The 26,185-nt window shown below is 39.3% G+C and overlaps 1 protein-coding gene across 4 annotated transcripts in view; it reads left to right on the top strand.

Moving 5' to 3' along the window:
- Positions 1 to 26,185, top strand: part of PCSK5 (proprotein convertase subtilisin/kexin type 5) — a 419,085-nt gene that overhangs the window by 150,025 nt on the left and 242,875 nt on the right. For all 4 annotated transcript variants that reach the window (XM_053656428.1, XM_053656427.1, XM_053656429.1 and 1 more), the window contains 2 exons: positions 3,501 to 3,589; positions 6,912 to 7,084. In XM_053656428.1, the coding sequence (XP_053512403.1) occupies positions 3,501 to 3,589; positions 6,912 to 7,084 (262 nt within the window). The remainder of the gene's footprint in view (positions 1 to 3,500; positions 3,590 to 6,911; positions 7,085 to 26,185) is intronic.

Raw genomic sequence — 26,185 nt, 5'->3', positions numbered from 1 at the left:
ATAACAGAAAAGGCAATGAGAGTATCTGAAAGGCACCCAGTGGGAACTAGTTTGCCAAAATGGCTGATTTCTCAGCAGAAACAGTGGGGGCCAGGAGACAGTGGAGTGGCACCTTTGAACTGCTGTTACTCTAGAATTTTGTACCCAAACGAATTATTTTTCAAGAATAACAGTAAAATAAAGTCATTTTCTAAGACTACAAAAGACTTTGGCCTACCAAAGGACTCTTAGAGTTTACATTCATAGAATGTTCTTCAAAGAGTAATCAATTATCTCATGAGAAAATATGAGCTATAAAAAACAGAACAGGGAATGTATTTATAAGTCTAAACAAACATTGATTTTTTTAAAGTAGTAAGAGCAATGGGTAATTTATCAAGTTAAAAATATTCAGAATTATAACTACAATCATGGAGAACTCATGTCAAGAGGTAGGGAACATCAGAGTTAAAACATCTTAAAGTCTATGTGGTTTGAGAAAAGTTGAAAAAGTATTGCCGACTCTAGATTTTGTGATCTTAGCTACTCATGATCAAATACTTAGGATAACCACTAAGTAATACAATGTATAAAATCCCAACTAGTAAAGGGGGTAAATATACAGAAATATTAATAGATAGAGTCGCTGTATGTGGACTCTCAGGTTAAAGACAAAGATATCTTGAAGAAAAACAATGACAATCTATGTATAAGAGATTGAACTAAGAGAGAGAACTAGAGAGAGAGAGAGAGAACTAACTGAACACAATGTTTGAAAGAGGAGCAAATAGATAAAAAACTTAAATACTAACCAGATATTTTTAATCTTAGAGCCATAGAATATTACTACATATTCATAAACAGTTTGTTTTACTAGGTAGATCAAATAATACCATTCTAAATAAAATAAAAATCAATTGAACTGCAAAGAACATTAACAAATCCACAATATGAATAAGCTTGACATAATGGACTAAAAAAAAAACAGGTGAAGAATATACACTGTTCAAAGCATAGGAAACATTTATAAAAATTGATCACATACTTAGCCATTGTGTGTCTCATAAAATTTGAACAATTGTTTCACAAAATTATATTCTTTTATCATTATGTAATCAAGATATTGACTGATATAAAAAAATAACTAAATACCCATATACATTTGAACATTTTAAATCATACTTCTGAATAAACCACAGGCCAGAGAGTAAACTAGAGCAGAATTAAAAACAAAAATCCATATGTTCCAGTAGCACTCACATTAATTAGAATAGATACAATAATGTATAAGGACAATGGACTCATAAAGGGAATTTGATATTTTAGTAAAAACTCAGATACCACGAAGAAATAGGGCAATAAGAGCGCAGTAAAGAATTGTCAAAAACTATTGCCAGGTGGGGGAGGGGAGTGGTAGCTTAGCTTGGGGCTTAGAAAAGAAATGGTTTTTTTTCTTTTCCAAACATCATTTTTCTGATGATTAAAGTGACACAACGAAATATATCAGAAGGGCAAGTAATTATGAGTATAGCAAAATTAAGGATTATGGATGACAACCTCAAATTGCTGTAAATAAGATACTTATGTCCCAGATAATAAATGAGGAAATGTATGTGTGACAGATGTGATGGAAAGGCAGTAAGAAATTTAGACAAAGGGCATGAAAAGATTATTCACAAAGCAAGAAATAGAAATAGCTAATAAATATCTGAAAAGATGTACATCACATGTAACCATGGGGGATAAAAAAGAGAAGGACCAATGAGACACCATTCTTCTTGCTGAATGAAAAAGATTGAAAAACTGCATAGGGATTTCGGTGCACAGGGGTTTGTCCAGATATTTTTCTGTGCTTCATATTGTCACTCAGTGTAGACTATGCTCTTTTTTTTTTTAGCCATGTACAAAATTTAATGACTTGTAGTAATATTTATTAATCTTGCAGTTTTTATGAGGTTTGGTTATATTACTTTCATCTGTTGTTAACAGTTTGACAATATATTCTGTACTCTTTGATCTAGTAATTCCACTTCTAGGAATTTGTCACAAGGTATAAAATTATATATATATACTTGAGACTGTTCTTTGTAGCCTTGTTAATACTCAAGAAAAACTGGGCAGATTTCCAGAAATAGAGAGTTTTATAAAGAGAATTTGGTGTGTATGCATACTTAACAGACATATATATAAAAGTTGAAAGACTATTGTAGTATAATACTAACCTTTTAAATTATATATGGATTAATACTTACATAGAAATATATACATGGCATTACTAAGTAGAAAAAGCAGGCTACAAGGCCACTTCTTTGCAGGCTGTGTACCTGTCAGATGTAAGCAGCGGCCTGTTCATAGCCACACAGATGGTGGGCGTATCCCTTGGCAAGCGCGGTGCAAGGCACCTGTGCTGTAACATAAAAAGCACTCAAATGGAACTTGGGGGGCCCGAATTTTAGTCACTCTTTTGACAAATTTCTACAAATTAGGGCCTCCTTCTTTAAAAATGAGGGAAGGGAGGTGGGCATTGGACTTGATTAGCAATGACAAACAGACCATCATGGTCGTCGCCACCTTCTTCTCCATCCATGGCAGACATTGGCCATCAGTCCCAGTGCCCTTTCTCGGGCTCAGCCAGGCCTTGAGTTCTCAGCACACTGTTTTGGGCCACCATCTCTAAGCAGATTGTTCTTGACACTTGAAACTTCTTTGCCATCTTTGTATAAGATACTCTTAGAAGTCTTTTCAGCTAAAAAATTTTTTTGACCAAGGAACTAAGTTATTGTGGTGAAAACCAATGGGGAATATCTTTCAGAAAAAAATGTTTACTTTTCTGGTAGCCACATTTTCTACAATCAGTAAAAAGGTGAAATAATTTTTGATAATATATTTTGTAGGATATTTTAACATGTCACTGGGAGAAAATAATTATTAATGAGCCATTTCACATTCTTATTTCATATAAAATCTGTGAAATCCAGTGTGTATTTTCAGCAACCCCATTTAAGGTGATAAATTTCCAGTGGAGATACTTGATCTGTATTTAAATTTACAGTTCAAAAAGTAGACTCATACTGACGTTCTTGAATTTTCTTATAATTGAATTGGATACTCATTCTTTACATTTAATTGAAACTAAACTAAATTAAAAATAGAGGTGAAGTCCAACTAGCCACATTTCAAGTACCCAATAACCATATATGGCTGGTGGTTACCATATAGACAGCGGTACTTTAGGGACTACAAAGAAACATATAATTTAACTTTAGCCTTCAAGTATAGTTTCCAGTTGGGAAAGCAAGAGGTCAAAAAATAAGCATATCAGGAATATAATCCAAAGCAGAATATAATTAAATGCTAACAATTTTCTGTGGACAGATTAAGCCCTAGTTGGGTAGGAAGCTCCAGAAAATCCCCAGCTCGTTGCATTCTTCAGCACTTTGGGGGTTGAGGGGTGGCAGTGGTGTGTGGAGTTTCTGAGAATGGTGGGCCTTACTTAGAAAGTGTGTGTGTTCTCCCTGCAGGCACGGGACCCGCTGTGCTGGGGAAGTGGCGGCCGCAGCAAACAACTCTCACTGCACAGTCGGAATTGCTTTCAATGCCAAGATCGGAGGTATGGGAAACAAACTTGCTTGGGTATAGAAATGAGCCAAGAGCTCTTGTGCTCACTGGCTTTCAGAACCTTTTGGAACTAAAGTCAGGCATATGTTTGCATAATAGCGTTCAACTGTTGCTGACAGCAAAATGACCACGTTAACATGTGTTATTGAATCCAGTTAAAGACTTCAGAAGCAGGACCCCTAATGTGTTGTCCAGTATGTTAAAAAAGGTTGTCCAGCACTGAGAATGGGGTTGTTAACATCTGGACAGAACTATAAAATTGGTGCTTGAGTCAGAAAGAACTAATAATATAAACACCAGGCCCAGCCAGCCATAATATCTGTATGGAAAGAAGGGTTTGAAAATATGTTAAAGAAGAATATCTTCTTTCCCTTTACTCTAGGTTTTTATTTAAAAAAATTCCTTTTAATTGCAAGTAAAATGATAAATGGTAAAATCTCCATTTCAAGTCCCAAAATGTAGTCAGACTGTTATCACTGATAATTTCAGATTATATGCCCACACATGTGCTAATTTAAATATACATAAGCTCACTACAAGGACCCAACCACCACATGGAAATCCAGGCATTAATAAAAGCAAATGCTTAACTTTCCCATCTGTAGTCCTGTTTTTGCTAGTATAGCCTGGTGTCGCAGCCACATGTCAGTGAGAAGGAAACACTGTAAGAGATGATATAGATCCCAATGGCTTTGAAGGTGTCCCCTGGGGGTCTCCTAAAAGGGTGTCCCGAGATGAACGAAGCTCCTGGAATGAGGATGACATCCTTTTCTAATACACTTGTTTGTTTTCGAGTGGTAAATAAGGTTGGATCTAAAAAATAAAATCGACAGTTCTTTTTAGCATAAATATAGAGGTCTTGTAACATGAAATATTTGGGGTACATTATAACGGTGCAGAGAAAATGTTTTCAGAAACTACTTTGAATGTCAGCCATCAGTAAATTTGACCTGTCTCTTTCCCTTTTTCACCCTGAATTCTTAGAGTGTGGCAGCTTGTTAAGCAGCAATTAGCTGCACTCTGAGAGCACGAGCTGTCTGTCAAGGGGAAGTTCACGGAGGATGTAGTAGAGGAGACAAAGACTTCCCCTGAGAACCATGAGGGCACTGGAGGCCCCTGCTCTTCCCAGGAGACACACATGACTCCAGTGGCTGCCCGGTCAATCCTCCTTGCTCTCCAGGGCACTCACAGTCTCTCACCTGGAGACACACTGCCATGTCCCTGTCATTACTCTCCAGTGCTAACCCAGCTCTCACTGACCTTGAGGGAGTGAAGAGACGAACTTGTGAACCTCACAGATTAAGCTGCTGGCTGACCTGGCTGAACAAGGACCTCAGTACAAAAATGCGTGTATGGCATGACTCATAAATGTTCCATCATCCTGAAAACAACATTCTGAATTATGTAATTAACCCCACACACCCAAGGAGTGAAGGTTTGCAGTTAAATGAAGAAATAGCAACCATTCATCTTTAAACTTGAGGAAAGAAAATTCTTATTTGTCAGGCTTTGATAAAAAAATTAATACTACCCTCTAGGTATGATTTTATTCAACATTTTATTTGTAGGAGTGTGGACTTCACATAAATTACACAAGGTAGAAACTGAATTCAGGTGTTTTATAGGCACTCCTGCATGTTGGCATTTAGAGATATCAGTCCAGTGTTATTTTCAGACCTTCCCATATTGGTAAAATAGTTTTTTTTGCATGCATTTACATAGAAAGTAAGAATATGACATAGTTTATCTTCCTTTGATAAAAACCATATGGATGCATTTTGAATATTCATGTCAAGTGAAAACCACTGGCTTCTTTGGATCTGGTACACGCAGAGCACCACGCTATGTATTCTGTTCCCACTGAAATGCTGACAAACTTTCTGAGCTCAGTTCCCATTTCCTGACTTGAAAAGGCTCGTTGGTAACCTGTTCTCCACGTCACCCGTTCATATACACCTCCTTTGTGACCCCAAAAGCCTAAAGGCAGAGGCAGTCAAGATACAACCACTAAAGACAATGTCCTTAGGGATGCTTTGGGGAAATGTATTATTGACTGGGTATTTATTTCTATTATTTTGGGGGTAAAAACTATTAGGGGAATATAGTAACATATCCATCATGTAACTTAGAATGGCTGAGCCCAATAGTTATATTTTTATATGAAGGAAATGTGGCAAAATGCTACCACTTGTTGAGTACTGGCTAGATTAGTGTTTATTGTCATACTTTCTATTTTTCTGTGTTTGTAAGGTTTAGAGTTGAAAGTTAAATGCTTCTGAAAGCGCAAAGAAGATATATAGTTTCTTAAAGGATTTTTATTTTCTACCCGAAGTCCAGCCTAATGCCATTGTAGTATCTACTGATGCCTGATTTGGGGTTTTATTACTGAACCCCCTTTTACTGGTGACCAGTCAAAACTGGGAATCCTACTTGATAACACTGTTTTCCTAAGGAGTAAATTTGGACTGTAAAGAGATATATTTTTAAGATAATACAATGTCTCAGTGATGGTATTTGGTTCAAGCCACAGCTGTTCTGTTTACTTAACAATTAGTTGTTGTGTGTCTCCAAAATAAAAAGGAAAAAAAAGGAAAGCCTGGCATTTGACATATAACTTATTTTTTAATATCTGTGTCTGTTTTTGCAAATTAAGGTTGGTAATAAATTCCTGTGTGTCTGTCGGGAATATACTTAAATGAAGATTAATAACTGAACATTGCTACAACCCTTTGAGAATTAGTTGACGTGTTATATACATAGAGAGCATTTTCCTTTATTATTCAGTGTATAAATAACTCGACAAAGAAGTAGTATATTAAATTCACATCAGTCTTACAGATTAGAAAATAATATTAAATATGGAGGAGATTAGACCAGCCTAACCTGGCAGCGTTCCAACTTTTGTAAACATGCTAAGGTCAGAATGTTTTATACCAATTACGAACACAAGTGATCTAATGAAGAGAAATTCAGGGAAGATGGATTGCTTGAGGCGCTCTTTGTCGACTGCTCGATTAAGACAGGGACAAAGAGAAGGGAGAGATTGCGGAAACCTAGGAAAAGAGAACAGTGGATGAAAAAAAGATTTTTTGAAGAGGTTTTGTTCTTTTACATGCTCTGTATCTTCCTTTCTTCCCAAGAAAGCTCCAGAAAAGTCTGAATTATCTTTTTTCTGGGGAAAATATGCTCACTTAAGTGTTGATTAAAAGTTTATTTCTTTTCCCCCCAAATGCTGTAAGCCGCAGTTGGTCTTGGATTGTTTCAGTGTCAAATAGCAAAGCCTCTGATCAGACTTCTCCCTGTCTGTCTTATAGGAGTTCGGATGCTGGACGGGGACGTCACAGACATGGTGGAGGCGAAATCAGTCAGTTTCAACCCCCAGCATGTGCACATCTACAGTGCGAGCTGGGGCCCCGATGACGATGGCAAGACCGTGGATGGCCCAGCTCCACTCACCCGGCAAGCCTTTGAAAACGGCGTTAGAATGGTAGGCGTCCAATGCACCTTGGCTCATACTGTGTAAATCAGGGGTGGTTCTTACATGAAACCATCTGGGGAACTGAGGGCTCCTGTCTTCCAGCCTAGAGGAGTAGATGGAACTCAGAGGTAGAGCCAAGAGATAGGTCAATGGAAAGATGGTAAAGCTTTGAGATGGGATGTTGTATGGGTTCTGCAGATGAGTTAACATGGTAGAGAGTTTCCCTTGATAAGAACAGAGGTATAATTGGATGCTTAGTTTTTTCAAAGGAAATATATTCATGTATATGTTAATTTTGCATTTGGAGAAATAAATTCCCAGGACTGTGAGATTCAGAAAAAGTAGAGCTATTGAAACTCCCTGGTTACTGTGGATAGATCATTCCGCGGTGCCCATGGGCACATCTCTCTTTTGTTGTTCCTTCTCTGGTTCCTCCTCTGTCCCAGGACAATAAGATTTCTATGCTGAACCCCCAGTTCCCTCACCAGGCAGCTCAACCTTGGAGGTCACTTGATTTCCTGGATTTCATTAAGAAATTCATCACTATTCATCCCCAAAAAGTGGAGGACATAATCTAATGTAGTAAAACACCTATTTCAAATTACAGATGTTAAAAAAATCCTGCCTTCTTTTACTTTCGTGAAAAATGATGACGCCGTATGCTTGTACGAATGGGAGGAGGAGACCTCTACCGGAAGTACCTCCTTTCTCCTTCTTAATCATGAACAGAACTTTGGGGGACTTAAAGCATCCATTTAAACCATGATCTGGGCCCAGTCTCCTTTCCCTTCATCTCTTTATTCTGTTGTATAATGTAGGCATTGCTCTTACTATACATCAGCATGCACTGCTCTCCCTGTGCATCCCTGCCCCACTCCCAAATCCTGTTCTACCATCAAGTCTTAGCTAAAGTGTCACCTCTTCTCAGAAGCCTTCTCACTGCCCGAACTAGGATTGAGTATGAGCAGTCCCTACTCTACCCCCGCCATGTTTTATATTCCTGTTGTCATTACTTACTGTCTTTACCGTATTGTGCTTTTTATCAGAGTCAGTTTCACATACATCTCCCTCACTACATTGTAAGTTCCTAGAGAGCAGAGTTTGTGCTCTACCCTCCTTAATGGGCTTCACAAAACACATAATGTGCATTGAATGTCAGTGGCTACTCAGTAAATTGCTTGTTGAATTTAATTGATCACAATTGTGCTAACCATAGGGTTGTTATATATTCAGCCCAAATTTTGGCATGGAATGCATGCAGTTGATAAATGGAATGTTGCAGCTGGACTACAGATAGTAATGATATACCTTTGTGGGGTCAGTGTCAGGGTTTTAATCAGCAGACTGGGCTAAGTTGTCTCCTGGTTACTCGGGAATGGATTGGAGGGAAAAGCTTATGCACTTGTTATTAATGTATTTCTTAACTAAGAGATAGTTTGGAATTGGGGATGACGTACTTTCTAGCTCTGACAATTCTCAGCTACACTAAAGACCTTTTGAGCAATAGGATAATGTTTTAAATTATTGCCTAGTATTTTCCTTTCAAAGTGTCTGAACACCAACGAATGTACTCTGGGTAATCTGGTGTTTTTGTTACCAAAGCTCTGGACTGCAGATTGCTATTCTCCCTCTTGACGCCATCAGTAGAATGGTCATTCAAGCTAAAGAAATCAAGCTTTGTTTGTATTTAATTTTCAAATTGTATGCATATGGCTCTTGATATGATAAAGAGCAATCTGGAATTTCTCATGAATAATATATACTTATATTATTAATGCACATAATCTTGTGAAATGTGCATCAAGAGAGAAAATGCCCATGTCCAATGACTACCATTGAAACAGGTGATATGGGCCAATGATTTTTAAATCTTTTTCTAGATAAGGAATCTTTCATTCAATGGAAATCTTAACTGGAAGTTCAATGTGTAAAACACATAAAAATATGGTACTTTGGTTGCAGGAAAAAAAGGGTTAATATTAGAAGCAAAATCATCTGAGAAAGCTATTCAAAGTTATATAGGAAGATGATATTTAGGAATAACTAACTTTGAGAAAATTTACTCCAAACTCACTATTTTTAATTTTTTAATTTCAGAAAGGTGGGGAGGGAGAAAAAGAGAGAGAAACATCAATTTGTTGTTCCACTTATTTATGCATTCATTGGTTGTTTCTTGTATGTGCCCTGACTGGGCATCAAACCCACAACCTTGGCATATCAGGACAATGCTCCAGCCAACTGTACTACCTGGCCAGTGCCCAGACTCATGATTAATTATGAAAACAACCCATGCTTATTATAATCAATTATATTCTAAAGATGCACTTAAAAGTAGATCACCCACCCAACTAGATAACCAGTGCTAAGGGTTTGGACTGCATCTCTTCACAGTCCTAGCCCCTTCATATTCCAAATGGGGATCTTTTGCCTCTGCACGTTGCTGTTTTCACCTAACAGTGAATCATGGGCAGTCCTTTCAGGACAGTTCATAAGGACATAATTCATTTATTTTAATGTTTAAAAAATTTTAAAGTATGGAGATACCACAATTCATTCAACATTCTACTGAGAATCTTTTAAGGTTTTAATCTGGGGGGGGGGGCAGAGAAAAGGAGTTTTAGTTTTAGAACAAACCACTTACTTTTAGAGTTAAGGTAGTAACAGACAGCAACAAAAACTCTTGAAGACAAATTGTTCTCTGGCTCCTAGCATTGCACATCCAACTGTGGAAGAGCAGTAGTGACCATTTAAATGTGATAAGATCAACAGGATAGGGTTTTCACATGTTTAGTACACATAGGCTTCACTCAGACTTAAGCTGGGGTTGACTCCAGCATCTTTTATTTATTGCTCTCTGATCTAATATAGATCAGATTACCTCTCTGCTTCCATTTCTTCATCCGAAGTAGGGCAATAGCAATACTTATTTACAGGGGTACTATGAGGGTTAAATGAGATGAAAATGCACAATACCTGGAACATAAGAGGTGCTCAAGAAATAACTCTTATTTATAGATAATTTTTCTACCATAGAAAAGATCATGCTCTTTCAAAACACTATTTCTCATCAGTCCCCCATTCTTCGCTTCCTGCTAGTTCCACACTGTAGAGTTCTAGAATATTCCATCGAGTTGCTTGTAGTGGTAGATTAAAAATAATATAGTAGAAGTCTGCATAAACTTTCTGAGTTCTGTAATGTCATTTACTTTTTTCTCCTTATATCTATACTCGCCTTCAATTTCACTTGTCCTTAAAAGCCTATCTTCAATTTCACTGAGATAACTTATTGATATACAAAAGCATTTCAGTTATCCATGTTTGTGGTCTTCAATTTTACTTATATTTCCCAAGGGTTGTTTCTGTAAATACCTATAAATATGTAACTTATATTTTTAAAGCTATATATTAAAGAGTCTTTCCAGGAAAAAGAAACCTTTTATTCCTCTATTATCAGGCATCAGATGAGGCAGTATGTTTTTTGAGATTATTTAAATTGTGTTATTTATAGAATATACATTGCCAAATGTATAAGAAATAATTGGATAAATAGTTTATACAAAGTTAGACTATGGGGTACAATAAAGAAATAAATTATTGGTTGAATGATATAAGTAATGAAGGAGTAAATGACTAACAAAATAATTCTTTTAGATAGCTATGGGAAATCTGTGTGACAGTTCAGAGTTGCTCTGCACTCTTGGGGTTTTAACTGCATCATCTGCAAAAATATAACAATTGGAATTTATTTTTATTAAATTTATTGAACTCTCACTTTCCATACACTGTAGGTCAAAGAAGGCATCTAAGTTTTACATGCAATACATAGAAGTCTCAATATTCCAGCAACATGACAGAAAACAGAGAAACAAGATTACTTAAGCTAAGAATGAGTGTTATGGAAGAAATAAGACCAGTGACTTCGAGGGGACAGAATGGCTTTGGTTAGGAGGGTGGAGAGCCTTCTTGGAGGAGATGATACATGAATGGAGACATCAATGATAAGAGGCCAATCATGGGAAGAAATGTGGAAGGAATGTTCTGTGCAGAAGGAACAGCAAGAGCAAAGCTCCGTGAGTGGAGCATGGTGTGGGTGAACTCACAAAACAGAATGCTAATTTGGGAGTTGGGGGCAGCATGAACGGACAGCAGGTGATAGGAGATGGGTTGGAGAGGAAAGAAGGGGCCAGCTCAGGAGGGCTCGTTAAACCATGCAGGGTGTTTGCATTTTATTCTGTTACGGAATATCATTGGAGGTTTTTAGCACAGTCGTGGCCTGGTGGGATATACTCAATTTTAAAAGATTACTGCTGTGTAGAGAATGCACTGTATGTGGTTGAGGGATGAGGAGGCAAGAGCGGGAGGCGGAAATGGTCCAACAAAGACTTGATAATGAGTTGACCAGGGTGGCAGCAATATCAAGGCAACTAGAGAGATGGGTGGCAAGAGAGAGAAGTATAAGTATCGAGAGATTTTCTCAAGGGAAACAAATAAATTTTCCTCAGGGAGTCCAAGTATTGATTGTATCCATTCTTTCTGCTTGCTAATCAAAAAATGTAGCACATACTGGATTTCAAAATGCTTTCTACTTGTTTACTATAAGATAAGCATTTGGTTCAGTAGAATATAATACTGTTTTCAAAGACTTTAACAAAATCAGAATTGATTCAATTTATAGCCACTTTAGATTAATGTACCAAAATTTCATAAAAGAAATGACATCAAACAAACCATGTCACAATTGACAACTTGCTCTTTTTTTTCCAAAGGTTGCATTTCATGTGATGCTGAGGAGCTATAAAATTACATGCAAGAATTAGAGGTGTATAGCTGGGGCTGCACACACTAAATAGTGACTATGATGAAAATACAGCAATGGCATTTGACATGTACCAGTGTCTTATACGGTAGTGATTCTGTGAGTCCCTAAAGTAGGTAACTTTTAATCTTCACAATGATCTCATAAAATAGACACTGTTCTCCCCAGTTTTACAGAAAATATTCAGCATAGCTAAAGAGGTCAGCATGTGGGCCTCTAAGAAATCTAATTTTTTTTACGCGTTGGCATTTCTACTTTATTTGTCGCATCTGGCCTCCTTCCTTCATCTGTGACCATACACCCCAGCTTTCCTCCTGTTCCTATGGTGAACTAATTGTTCGTGTTCTACCTTTTCCACCCACTCCATTTCTTCACTGACACCAGCCTTTCTCACTTCATCAAAGATACTGCCCAATTCACTCTTTTTTCCTTCATCATGAGAATTTCTTCTGTGCTGTTGCTGTTCACATACATTCATATTGTTAAACTCTTAAGAGAGATAGGAGAATCCCTCTTTTGTCTCCTTCTATCCTTCCAGTTATGGTCTCATTTCTCTTTTTCCCATTAGAACAAAATTCCTTGAGAACATTGTTCCTACTGGCCCTCTACAATCTCTCCTTTTCCATTCTCTCTTGGTGCCACTAAGTCAGGGCTCTGACCTGTTACTGCCCAGAAGCTGTTCTTGCCCAGGTCACAGGGACCTCCTTCTGGAAAACCCAGTGCTCCTGTCTGAACTCTCAGTTATAATTAGTACTAACGAGGACGCCAGCCCACTTCTTTCCATCTACACTCTAACACATGTTCTCCCAACATTCAGAACCCTTTCTTGGCCATTGTTATCTCTCCTTTTGTTAGATTTGCTTACCTTGTTGATTAATTTTCTCTTCTAGAAAATTAATTGTGATGGTTTTGTTCTCTGTGTATTCCAGGCTCCTAGAACAGTGTCTGTTCAGAAAGATAGTGAACAGATGTATGAGTGAATGTGTCACTGACTTCCATGCCAGTTCGATGCATGTACTGAATGAATTTACTTAAGGGCTACACTTGCATTGCTTTTAATAATTTGGAAATGAGTTATTAACATATATGGTATATAGTCTGGTGATTAATGTACCCGGACTCTGGACTCAGACTCTCCAGTGGGTCCTAATACTTTCTTACCTTGTTCAAGTTAATTAGCCTCTGTGAGGATCAGTGTGTTCCTCTATAAAATGGACCTAAATGCCGGCAATTACTTTTTAGGACTGTTGTGAGGATTATACATTTAATGCCTGTAAAATATGAAGCAAAGTTCCTGAAACACAGTAAAGTCTCTATTCTATTATAACCTTCATCATTATCACCACTGCAGAGGCCAGAGTAGTAACAGAAAAATTGATTAATCATGCAAAATACTGTAAAAAGTCTTGATTGTTGGAAGTTTCTTCATTAAATCAAGTCTGTGTTACTGAGTGGTCCTTTGGGAAGGTAAGTATATGATCTTGTGAGTATTATTAGGGAATGCACAAAATTAATGGAACAAAATATCCAAAAGGCTATTTTCTAAAGTTTAATCCATAACGCAGTAATCAATAAAATGCTAAAAAAAAAGGGCATGGGGTTCATTTTGCTCTCAAATTGCTTGAGAAACACCACTCATTATATGCTCCCTTTGGGAATTTAAAAGTATATTAAAGGCTCTGAGAACTCCTGCAGTACAGTTTCTATTTATTTGATCAATGTTCTAAACTGTTGAGCACACAGGAACTTTTATTTTCATGGTTTTTTTAAATTGCTGTTAATTTCATTTTAAATTCTTTGGAGCTACTTTATGAAAATTTAGCTAAACTTACTAGACTTTTAGAGTCAGAATGTCAGAACCGGAAATAATTGTAGGTAGGGGTTGAGTTGTTTTTACCAACCTTTCATTATTTCTTTTCTTGCCCATGTTACTACCATTCACCCCATTCTCCCTAAAACTTGCAGTTTCTTCTTTCCTCATCCTAGTCATCCAGTAAGTTGTTCTTTGTTCTGCCACTTCCTAAGAGTCTACAAAATCCACCCCCTTGTCCTCACAGTTAGAACCAACATCTCTCATACAGACTTGGCCAATGATGTACTTCCAAAATTCCCCTCTTCCCAGCTTGACCTTCAACTTTCAAATTAGCATTAACACTGCAGCCAAGGAAGTATTTCTTATATGTAAATCTTGTGGTTTTTCTTCTTCTTAAAGCTCATCACCTATCTGGGTATCTGGGTGACTAACAAAGAGCATTCTGAGCTTCGTAGGAGGGAACATAAATTTCTTACAATTTTACCAGGAGTCTCAGAGTCGCAATCTTACACGTCATCTTAGGAGAGGACAGTTCAAAAGTTGCTCTCATTCGAACTGAAACGACTCCTCTTAACTACGGTGATCCCTCGGTCTGACTCCTTGGTATAACTGGCAAATACTTCCCTCAGGGGAACTCTTGACTTCATCTACCCAGACACCTCTACATAGGAAAACAATTTTATAAAATGAGTCAACTGACAGTGTTTCAGATAGAGGTGACCCAAGGTTTGGAGTTAGAATAAGAAGCTATTTGCCTACAGTTTTCTTTGACAGATTCACGTATTCTTGATTACATTCAGGAGACATTCCCTGGGTGGTTGTAATATTCCAAGCACTTTGCTAGGTGACAGTGAAAGATGAATAACACAGCACTTGTCTTTGGAGAGCTCACCATATAATAAAAAATAAATGTCCTAAGTAAAGTGCAAGGAAACTCCCAAAGTCCCTTCTGTGAGTAGAGTCTGATAAGCAATAAGGAGAACAGACTACCAAATTTTTCCGACTTTAAGATGCACCAGATCATAAGACACACCTAGGCTTTAGAGGAGGAAAATCGGGGGGGAAATTTTAAAACAAAAAATGTAAAATATTTAAAAACATAAATAACATAGGCGGCCAGTGCCCCAGCCTCACAGCGAGCCAGGCAAGCTACGTTCAGACTGTAAGGCGCACCCCTTTCCCTCCCAAATTTGAGGGGAGTGTGACATATAGCCCAAAAAGTATGGTAAACACACAATAACAAAACTTATTCTGTGCAGTCTGGTGGCCTTGCAATCATCTTTTTTGTCCCATTTGGGTTATTAAACTTTAATAGTACTTGGTGCACTTGATATTCATCAGCATGCATTTAATGCATTGACAACATTTTAGCTTCCTGACAAGTGTGTTTAACTGTATCTTATAGAAAATGAGCAAAAACCTTGGGATCAAATCTTTTCCTTTTCCCATTAAAAAAAAAACAAACATGTTAAGGTTCCCAGTACTTCCCTTATTATTGTGTTCAAGAGGTATTTCTTTTTTTAATATATTTTATTGATTATGCCATTACAGTTCTATTCCCCCCTTCATTCCCCTCCACCCTGCACACCCCCTCCCCCACCATTCCCTCCCTTTAGTTTATGACCACATGTCTCAAGTTCTTTAGATTCTATATTTCCCATACTATTCTTACCCTCCCCCCATCTATTTTCTACCTACTGTCTATGCTACTTATTCTCTGTACCTTCTTCCCCCTTCTCCTCCTCCCATTCCCCTGTTGCTAACCCTCCATGTGATCTTCATTTCTATGTTTCTGCTCCTGATCTAGCTGTCCTCTTAGTTTGCTTTTGTTTTAGGTGTGGTTGTTAATAACTGTGAATTTGCTGTCCTTTCACTGTTCATCTTTTTTATTTTCTTTTTCTTAGATGAGTCCCTTTAACATTTCATATAGGAAGGGCTTGGTGATGATGAACTCCTTGAATTTGATCTTATCTGAGAAGCACTTTATCTGTCCTTCCATTCTAATGAAAGCTTTGCTGGATAGAGTGATCTTGGTTGTAGGTCTTTGGATTTCATGACTTGGAATACTTCTTTCCAGCCCCTTCTTGCCTCTAAGGTCTCTTTTGAAAAATCAGCTGATAGTCTGATGGGAACTCCTTTGTAGGTGACTGTTCCCTTATCTCTTGCTGTTTCTAGGATTCTCTCCTTCATTTTCATCTTGGCTAATGTAATTATGATGTGCCTTGGTGTGTTCCTTCTTGGGTCCAACCTCTTTGGGACTCTCTGAGCTTCCTGGATTTCCTGGAAGTCTATTTCCTTTGCCAGCTTGGGGAAGTTCTCCTTTATTATTTGTTCAAATAAGTTTTCCACTCATGGCTGTTCCTCTTCCCCTTCTGGTACCCTATAATTCAGATGATGGAATGTTTAAAGATGTCCTGGAGATTCCTAAGCCTCTCCTCATTTTTTTGAATTCTTATTTCTTCATATTTTTCTGTTTGGTTGTTTTTTTCTTCCTTCTGGTCCACTCCATTGATTTGAGTCCCAGTTTCCTTTCCATCACTATTGGTTTCCTGTGCATTTCCTTTCATTTCAATTAGTTTAGCCTTCATATGTTCCTCTAATTTGTAACTAAAATCAACCAATTCTGTGAGCATTCTGATCACCAGTGTTTTGAATTGTTCATTCTGATCACCATTGTTTTGAATTGCTCTGGGGATTTGAGCTCTTTTTCTGCTTGAGCCATAATGTTTTGGTCAGGTCGTGCCTATTACATATGAGGAGCGGAACCTTAGGTGTTCACCAGGGTGGGGCAACCCAGTCTCTGGGTTGTGACGCTGTATGTGGGGGTGGAGTCATCTTAAGTACCCACCACATACTGTGCACTGGTTTGACATTTAGTCTTTTATCTAGAGAAATCAGGTAGCTCATAGATACTGTAGGATCACAGCTTACAGAGTTTCCTTTGTCATTTTATCTACAACTAAACTTTCAATTCCCGGCTATTTTTCTTTGAGCTTTTTAGACTTTGGGATTAAAGCATTCAGTATAGAACCAATGTCAAGGGTAGGGAATAAAAGTAGGTGAAGTCACAATCATGAGCCCCTAATCTCTTTGTTGGAGCTGTGTCCTTTTATCCCCCCACTTTCACTCCTCTATTCAGGGGCCAGACAGAATCAGGGCATTTGATGAACATCTGCCATGTCCCCAGCTGTGGAGTCTCTTATCAGGGCTGAATGGTATATGCCCTTCCCATCATTGGTTTCCTTTTGATTCACCAGATTTTACAACTGACTGGATATTTAGAATATTTGCTTAAAGCACAAGGTTGCTTTACAATCACAGATCATCTCTGATACACACATGTGTGCACAAGCATGCTAACACACACAGATGCATACACATTTCTCCACCTTTAAATTAAAGGCATGTGTTCACCAGGAGGGGGGAAGGGGTATAATCAGCTTATATAATAAAGCAGTAATAATAATCATAATAAAATTAAGTAATTTCATTTGGGAGGGTTACGTTTTTATCTGATATATACCCAGCTGTAGCAGAATTGGTACCAGTTTCCATTTTAATAAATGACAGATTGCTGTTAAATTAGTTGGCACATGTTGTAAAACTTTGGAATGATATGTGGGTAGGCAAAGATAAACAAGGGAGTTTATTTCATATTGGTTCCACTTAATGAAAATTTTATTTTAACTGAAGTTTGTTTTAAAAATCCTCCCTTAGGATCTAACTATATGCTGGTGGGACTCTGTTTCTTAAGAGTTCCAACAAAGCTAGGAAATAACTTGCCAAGTGGACCCGATATAACATTATCTATTTTGAAAACAAAGCAATGTATGCCTTTCATAAATAGGTATGCAGTTTCACATTCTGTAATCTTCACAAAGGTATCTGACACCCAAGTGTCAGATTTTGATTACTCTGTGCTTGTGATACATTCCCATGGGAAGGAGCACAGATTTCTGCTAGCTTTGTGTAGGTACAAATGTTAAACATTTCTTGTCACCTTGTTTTCATTTAGAGATTCATTCTTAGCTCGGAATAGTTTATACTAACCTTCGCAAATTCCATTCTAAACCCCTGTGTTCTCCTTGTGGATTAACTAGGTACCAGTGGCTGTTCTCTTTTCTTTTAGTTTGTTTTCTTCTAGTGAGGACTGGGCCCCCTGGGGAGTAAGTGACGTCCTTACCATAGGAGATGTTCTAGTAGGTGCTGGATGCCCCTGTTATAGGGACGATACAGAATCCTACAGGAGCTGGATTAGGCCAAGTTAAAGCCCATTCCAGTCCTGAGTTTCCGTGATTCTAAATGAAGATTTGAGAAAGCCCACGGAAAGGACAGGCTAATCAGTTTTGAGTAATGAAACATGGTGGTGGCTGGAAAAGAAAGGCCACTCAGTAATAAACAGGGATAAATTGAACCAAATTGATAATATAAAATGACTGTAAAGTATATATGGCTTCTACAGAAGATTTTTTCCCACTTAACTTGATCCCAGAGTCTTCATCTTTAAGATGAAAACAATAAAAGTTAGTATTCAGGATTGTAAACATTATTCTGATTTTTAATTCTGATTGCCACTTAAGTTGGGTATCAGAATAATTCCGATCAGGCCTAACCCAGGTTATAGATTTGGAAACTAACTCTTGCCAAAGTAGGCAACCTGGCCGTTAGGAAGCGTGGCTGCCGTTCCGACCTAGGTGTGTTTGCTTCCAAGCCTGCGTTCTCTGCTGCCATGTCACAAGTGCCTCGGAGGGGTCTGGCTGTGCTCACTCAGCCTTCAGTCGGTGGTTGTTTGAAAGTGGCCCGTGCCATAGGGACCCCTCTCTTCTCTGAATTTGTAGAGGACTTACCTCCTAGGCAACTGATCTGGCATATTCGCAGCTTCACTGCTATGGTGTCTGTTTCCCTTCCTCCCCGGATGCAGTCTGTGATGCTGTAGAAAGTACTGGCCTTAAAGTCACAGAGACCTGGGTTGAAATCTCAGGTTTCTCTCTACAGTTTCGACCTGGGACAAGTAACTAAGTTATCCGAGCTTCCGTTTCCCTAAGAAAAAGCTATGATAATACTTTAGGAAGCTGTCGTGAAGACCGACTGAGACCTCATATGGCAAGTGCTCAGCCCAACTCCTGGTCTCCTCAGAGGAAGGAGAAGGTGCATCGTTAAGGACCACTGAATCTGGTAAATAATATAAGATGCATATTAATTGTAATTTTTTCAAAAATATTGTTTTATATCAGGATTGTGTTTATGGAAAGAAAATGTAGAGGGCTGGTTTGTTGAATACCATGAGCGACTCTACAGAAGGTCAAGTCATTGCTTCACAGAGTGGGGGCCAGTGACAGTCAAGCCCCATGGCGGGCTTTGGAGAGGGACGGCTTGCTTCCTCCTGCCCTTCTAGAGTTGAGCTGGCCCTTGGGCCCAGTCCGGATGAGGCATCGTGTCTCCTAGAACTACGTTTCCCTCTGTCCTCCTCTCCAAGTGCCTTTCTAAACATTTATAAAAAATTCTGTTCATACCCTTTCTGACAATGTTTTTATTCTCTATGAAAGGAATTTTTCAAATTCTCTTCAATATAAATTTCCAAGTGATGGTATCTTTCTGAGTAGTTTCAAACAAAGTAATCAGTGTGGATATTGGACATGTCCTCCTCAATTTCATAAACCTGGCTCTCCGGAAAATCTGAGATGACTTTGCCATTCCCCTGGGATGGTCCAAGATGTAGAAACTTTTGGCAGGTGTGTTTTTTCCTCCCCAAGATGGGACGCCAAGGATGGGGGCGGTACCCACAACAGCTGCATTGGTACTGTTAATTATTGATGTGCTTATTTCAGAGAGCACACGAGACTCACGTGTACTTTCTTTTATCTGCTTGGAATGAGGAATTGAGACACCTAATCTGCATGTCCCTCCCCCCCCACCTGTGTTAGCAGTCCCCACACCACAGAAAACAGCTGGACCAGGGCCCGAAGCTGGGAGGGCAGTGGGAGTGGCCACAAGTAAATCACCGTAGTCTTACTGAGGCTTCAGTGAGTCAGAGGAGGAAGACAAGGTTTGAGAAAAAGTGGGGACTTGAACAATATGAACTGGCCATAGATAGAAAATACAAAGCAGACAGTTATTTGGGATTGTTGACTTAGCAAAAGAGGGCAGGAGGTTCGGGGGGATTTTTCCTCTAATCCACTGTTGTTAATTAAGCAGCGTTTCCCTAACCCCTGTTGCCAAGCATTTTAGGGACCCCCCAGTGTCACTGCTGGTCAGTGGGGTTCGGCATTGGTTGAGGAGAGACTGGATCCATCTGGTTGCAGCCCTGCCACTAACTAGTTGTGGCAGCTTTTCTCCCTTAGTTCCCTTATGTAGAAATTTAAAATTCTACTGCAAGAACCTCTGATGTGTCCAGTTTTAAAAAATGTCTGTAGCACTTTATTCAGCTCCAAATGTTTATTATGTGAAGTGCCTAAATGTCCAGAATATCTAAAGGTTCATAGAAATAAAATTCTTCGCTTGAAAGTATATTTACTTCCATTAGTAAACACACCTGGTTTTTATTTCCCACTAGATATTCTACTACACTTTCTCCATGAAAGAGTGATTTTCCTCTTTCAGCTATATTTTAAAAATAGAGAGAAAGAAATCTCCACTGTTGTAACGCTGCTGTCAGGAGCCACGCGTCACACCTTTGTGCCTTCAAAGTGTAAGAAGCTGTGTTATGTGATGGGCTCCCCGCCGGTCCTTCTGCAGCTCTGATGACAGGAATGATCCCCCTGAGCCTCTGCCCAGTGGACGTGCTCCTGAATTTAGGCCCTGGCAGATGTAGTGGATAAGCAACTCTGTTCGTTTGTTTGTTTTTCTTGCTAGCCATACAACAAACATAAAAGTCACCTTTTACCAGGAACCTGGGTCTGCGGAAGTTTTGCATCTGCAGTGTTGATTAATTCTTTCACTGGTCTTTGGTCCCGTTACTCGACAGGTCCTTTTAGAAAACCAAGCTAAAGTCACCTGTAGGTTCCTTGAATTCAGTGCATCGTGCTGCTGGTTCACGTACTAGAACATGAAGGACACAGCGAAAAGACCGTAAATGAAGGTTATAAGCGACATGTAACACTTTGTCATTTTACCAGAAATGCTTGCAACGTTCATCCCCAGCAGCTGTAATTACTATCAGGCCCTCTATTCCTTTCAACTGCAAAAAGTCACTGCATTTGGTATTCTCAGGAAGCACACAAAGTGGATTTTCATTTGTGCGTGGTAAAATTAATACGATTGCTGATAACTGCAACTAATATTTTCAGCGTATTATTAAAAAGTCAACATAAAAAAAATTGCTCAATATACATGACTCAGAGGCCTACTGTGTATACAGCAAATCGGGTTACAAGAAACCTGGCACAGGGCAGAAAAGGTGGGTGAGCCCGCGGTGGGGAGGGAGTGCACACACATGAGAAAAGGCGGAAGACAGAAGTGGGGAGAAATAACAGGTTGGCCAAAAAGTTTATTTAGTTTTTTTCCCTACAGTCCCTCTAGTAGTGCTTAGTTGTCTTTAACTTCATTCAAAACCATTTTGTTAGATTGTATTGTGACAGCTGTCATATCAGCCTGCATTTAAAAAAAAAAAACTTTTCAAAATTGGTTAATTTTTGTGTGGCCATTTTAATATTAAAGATGGAAGGCAACATTCAACATGTTCAGTGTATTATACTTTATTATTTCAAGAAAGGTAAAATGCAACTGAAACCACCCCCCAAAAAAAGGTTTGTGCAGTGTGCGGACAAGGTGCTGTAACTGATTGAATGCGCCAAAGTGGTTTGCGGAGTTTCTTGGTACTACTGACATTTTGGCCAAATAATCCTTTGCTGTGGGGCCGTCTTATGCACTGGAAGATGTTCAACAGCACCCTTGGCCTCTACCCACTAGACGCCAACAGCAGGAGATAGTTGGCATACTCAAAATATCCAAATCAATAAAGCTATTGGTGAAAATGAGAAATGTGACTTTTATTTAATGGAAAACACCATGTGGACTTTTTAGCCAACCCAGTATTTTGTTTCACAAAGTACTTCCTGACTTCCTTCACTTTAAGTACTTTAGAAAATATGCATTTGTATTTTCAGTCTTTTTCTCTCGTCAACAATCCTTTGGCAGGCTGAGTCACAGAGAATGAGAATGGCGAAGACTCCCACGGAGTGGTTTTTGTAAGTCAGTGCGGAGATGTTCAGACAGCCCCTGCAAGTCAGATTTTGTGCTACACAGGCAGCTTCGGCAGCAGACATGCTAAGGCAGGAATGGATACACTGTGAACGGCAAGGGGGAAGGTTCCGGGCCAATGGAAGGCTGACCAGCAGCAGGTGTCGGTGGAGGACACTCTCTTGTGTGTTGGCTACCTGATGAAATCATCTTTGGGAAACTGTTACTTTCCATTGTTAACCATTTTGGAGCCCCAGAACTTCTGCTTAGAAACAAGTGAAATTACCCAGCTGTGGGTTGCACTCAAGTCATCACATAAACCATAATTATGAGTTTGCTTTTAAAGTACATAAAGTGGTTCCTCTGCTTATCTTTATAATTCTGGGAATACAGTAATTTAATATTCTGAGAGCAGAAGTTAAGTCAGGTGCAACCTGTGGATTCTTCACAGCAGACATTCTGACTTGTGGCGTAGATCATAAAAATAAGAGGCAGGCGAGCTTATTTTCCAGGTAAGAGTAGTACGGCCTGATACTTTAGCACTTTGTAGAGTATTGTCCTGACAACAACAATACTTAACCTCCAGATTCCTAACCCTCAGAGGCCATGTCGCTTTCTTTTACTCCTTTAAAATCATCTCACATCTGTCTCATTCAATCCCCTTGGGATTTGGTGGTACATGGCCCACTTTATTCCCTGGGTCCAATTCTGTCTCCCATAATTAACTTTTCTGTCCCCAAGATGTCTCCAGTCACCTATTCCTGGCCCTTTAAGAATAACTTTTATGCAATATGGGAGAAGAAAGTAATATTAAATTCCAAAATAACGTCTAACTGCACCGGCTGAAAAGTTACGATGCCATTTTAAAGAAAGAAATGTAGTTCCATCAAACTATATAGCTCTTGAAACCAGGCTCTTGGGGTATGTGGTTTAATTGGTAATCTAGAATAAAGTAGCCCTTTTTGACCTCATGAACCACAAGAAAATCCAGTTCCTTTCACCTTTAATAAAAACTCTGTGGGGTATTATAAGTCGATTTTTGTAGGGCATACATAAGAAGAAACACATGCACAATTAAATATGCAATGAAAGAGAGTATTTAGAGTTTGGTCGAGTGGGTCATGTGTGGATTTCACAATATATTCCGCCTTAAGTTAGTTTACTAACTTTTAACTTAGCACTCAATTAAATTGGAAGATTTTTTTTTCTCATCCAAAGCCATATTTAAATAACCAATTGTAATCACAATCCTTTGCCAAGCTAGAAAATGTTATTTCCTACATTTCGGGAAAATATATATCTCAAGATTCTTTTCTCTTTACAATATTCTGCCCCACCTCTCTTCTTCCTACATCCCACATTAAGGTTTAATTCTTAAATCACTCTGAATTTTGGAAAAACGTCCAGATTTTTTTCCCACATATGTTTTAGTTTTCTGAATATTGCACACTAATGAAAATTCCCTGTGCATCTGTAGTAAATAAATCTTTGAATTGCTAATTGTTTCAGATTAACCTCATAGATCTTTAGCAGCTGTCTTTATGTCATTTTCAGCCCACAAATTCAGACTGTTTATTTCTGGGTCTTTAATCATAAACCATACACATATGCACAGGGGCCAGGTTGCCTCGTGGGTAGAATGGTGGCAGCATCAGTGTCTGCTGTGCATCCCTGGGGGGACGGGGGGCAGGTCATCCTTTACCTCCTCCTCTCACCTGGTATTAGTAATCTCGGGCTGCCGTAACAGATTAGTAAACGCTGGGTGGTTTAAACAACAGAAATGTATTTTCTCCTGGTCCTGGAGGCTCAAAGTTTAGAAGTCCAGGATCCACACGCCAGCAGGACGGAGTTCTACTGACGCATCTCTCCTCACTCTGCAGATGGCCACCTTCTTGTTGTGTCTTCACATGGCCTTTCCTCTGTGGGTGCTCTTCTGGCATCTCTTCCTTTTCTTGTAAGGACACCAGTCCTATTAGATTAGGGCCCCACTCCTATGACCTCATTTAACTTTTGTTATCTCCTTAAAGGACCTGTCTTCAAATATAGTCATACTGAGGGGTTAGAGCTTCAACATAGGACTTAGGAGGTGGGAGACACAAGTCAGTCCATTACACATCTTAAGGCTGATGCCTGATGTCTCCCATTCGACCTGCCCTGTCCCTTTTCCCCTTCTCCCCATGTGCTGTGTGCTGAGGGATACTAATCTCTTGTGTCCTCTAGCTGTGGTCTCCAAGATCCTCTAGCTTCTACTAGGATTTGGCCAGTGAGGTGGATACAGTGGCAAGAAATGGGAAAGAGAGAGGAACAGACTGGGTCTCAGTATGTATTCCCCTGGCCCCGTTCCTGAAGGGCCGATATGGGTTGGTGTGTCCCCTGAGCAATTCTCAACTATTATTCCCCCTATCTCAGCTCTAGGGACTCGCCTGTCCCCAATGCAGGGATGGGTTGGTTATTGGCTCAACACTATCCTTTCCAGTTCCCTTCACCATGCCCTTGTATTAAATTACCGGTTTGATGCAAGGATGTCATCTCTGTATGGAAGTGGTGTTTCCAGGGCAGCAGCAACTTACTATCCTATTAACCAACTGTCATCTCAATCCAGTGATTCTCCAGAGGGCCCCTGAGCAACCTCACTGTCCTCCAGAGTATCATTGTCTGCAGATGCTACCAGAGTAGAATGGCTCGGGGCCATGCTTCTGAGTGCAGCTTTGTCAGATTGGGATTTCTGGGATAGGGGGGCTTTGAGGTCAGAACCTATGTCCCTTCCCTTGAGGACACTCAGGACAGGACCTGAGTTCTGATTCTACAAATCTGAAGAGAACTTGGAGGCTGATCTGTTCTTAGATCCTGATGCCAAGCTTCGATGAACAAGACATTGGAGTTTCAGCTAAAAGCAGTAGAGCGAGCATAAGCCCTCTTGTTGCCCAGAAGAAGGCTGCTTGTAAGGGCTAAGGGCTCAGGCTTTGGTTCCAGCTGGATTTCAACCTCTGGCTCTGGCATTAGTGAGCATTTCTGAACCTGTTTGCTCACTTGTAAAATGATGATGGTGTTGACCCGAATTGTGCAGAATAATGTTTGGACAGTGCTCGGAGCATAGTGAGTTTCTGTAAACGTTAGCCTCTGTTGGTTTTAGTGTACAATGGACCGTCTGTGTGTAAAACCCCTCTTGATCCTAAAGGAACATTATTTCTTAAGAATTGCTCCGATGTTTTCCCTCTTGATAGAGGAATGAATGTGCTTATTTTTGTTTATAGAAATAATACATGGTTACTGGCTGACAGTATGTAAAGAAAATAAAAAACTTTCCTAATCTTACCAAGTAGTGTAGTTTTGTTACATTGTCACTTCATGGTAGCTGCATGCATAGGACTTTATACACATTACTTCTTTACGTACACACATGTTTTTACTAAACTGAGACCGTACTGTATTATTTTGTACCCTACATTTGTCACTGTGTCATGGACATGAAAGTGCTTCCTGGATATTTTCTTATTAAATATCCTTTGAAAATTGAATTAGTTTTTAAAGATCTTTTCTGAATTTATAGACAGGCACAGTCATAATTTGACACACATATACACAAATGCGGTTGTGCTAGGTGTCCTTTCTCACTGTTTTGTGGCTCTTCATCTGTTATCTCGCCTGGTGCCGTGTGAGCCAGACGGCTTTTTGCCTACAGTACAGCAGCTTGGGTGTAGTGGTTACATTTTGGTGGTGAACTCGAGCCTTCTTCCTTCTCTGGCTATGATGTTTTGTTTCTGAAGTCCATATATAAGTGGGTCACTAGAGTTTTTCAGTCCGGCCACCCACACCATAACCAGGGACAGTTGCGTCCAGGGATCGCCAAAGTGTTGAACGTAATCCTTGGTTTATGATGGCTGGGGGATTTTAGCCTCTTTTTCTATGTTTCGTGAATATTTTGACGGGCAAGTGGCAGAGAGTAAACCAGGCCCAGCTGTCTCTGGCGAGAGCATTCAGAAGTTTCTTTTCCTCTCTCTTCATGAAGTTTTCCCATTCCAGTGTCATCACACTGCACTTTTTCCATGTTGAAGGACAAAAGGGAATCTGTGTTCATATCCATCAAATCATATCATAAGTATTCTGTCGCTTAAGGATTTAAGGTCAGAGACAGTATATCACAGATACTCCAGATTTTCTGTAGTCTCTCTTGGCTCCATGACAACATCCCAAATACTTTTCCCTACTCCTAAGGCCAGAAAGTTAGGCCCTAGAAGGACGAAAGGGTCCCTGCCATTCCTGTGTGACTTTTGTTCTCACTGCCTAATTACACAGTGATGGA

The sequence above is a fragment of the Artibeus jamaicensis genome, unplaced genomic scaffold (assembly GCF_021234435.1).
Source record: "Artibeus jamaicensis isolate MK-2021 breed Jamaican fruit bat unplaced genomic scaffold, CSHL_Jam_final scaffold_1964, whole genome shotgun sequence".
NCBI classification, from domain to species: domain Eukaryota; kingdom Metazoa; phylum Chordata; class Mammalia; order Chiroptera; family Phyllostomidae; genus Artibeus; species Artibeus jamaicensis.
Note: the sequence above shows the minus strand (reverse complement) of the source record. Positions and strands in the feature narration are given on the sequence as shown.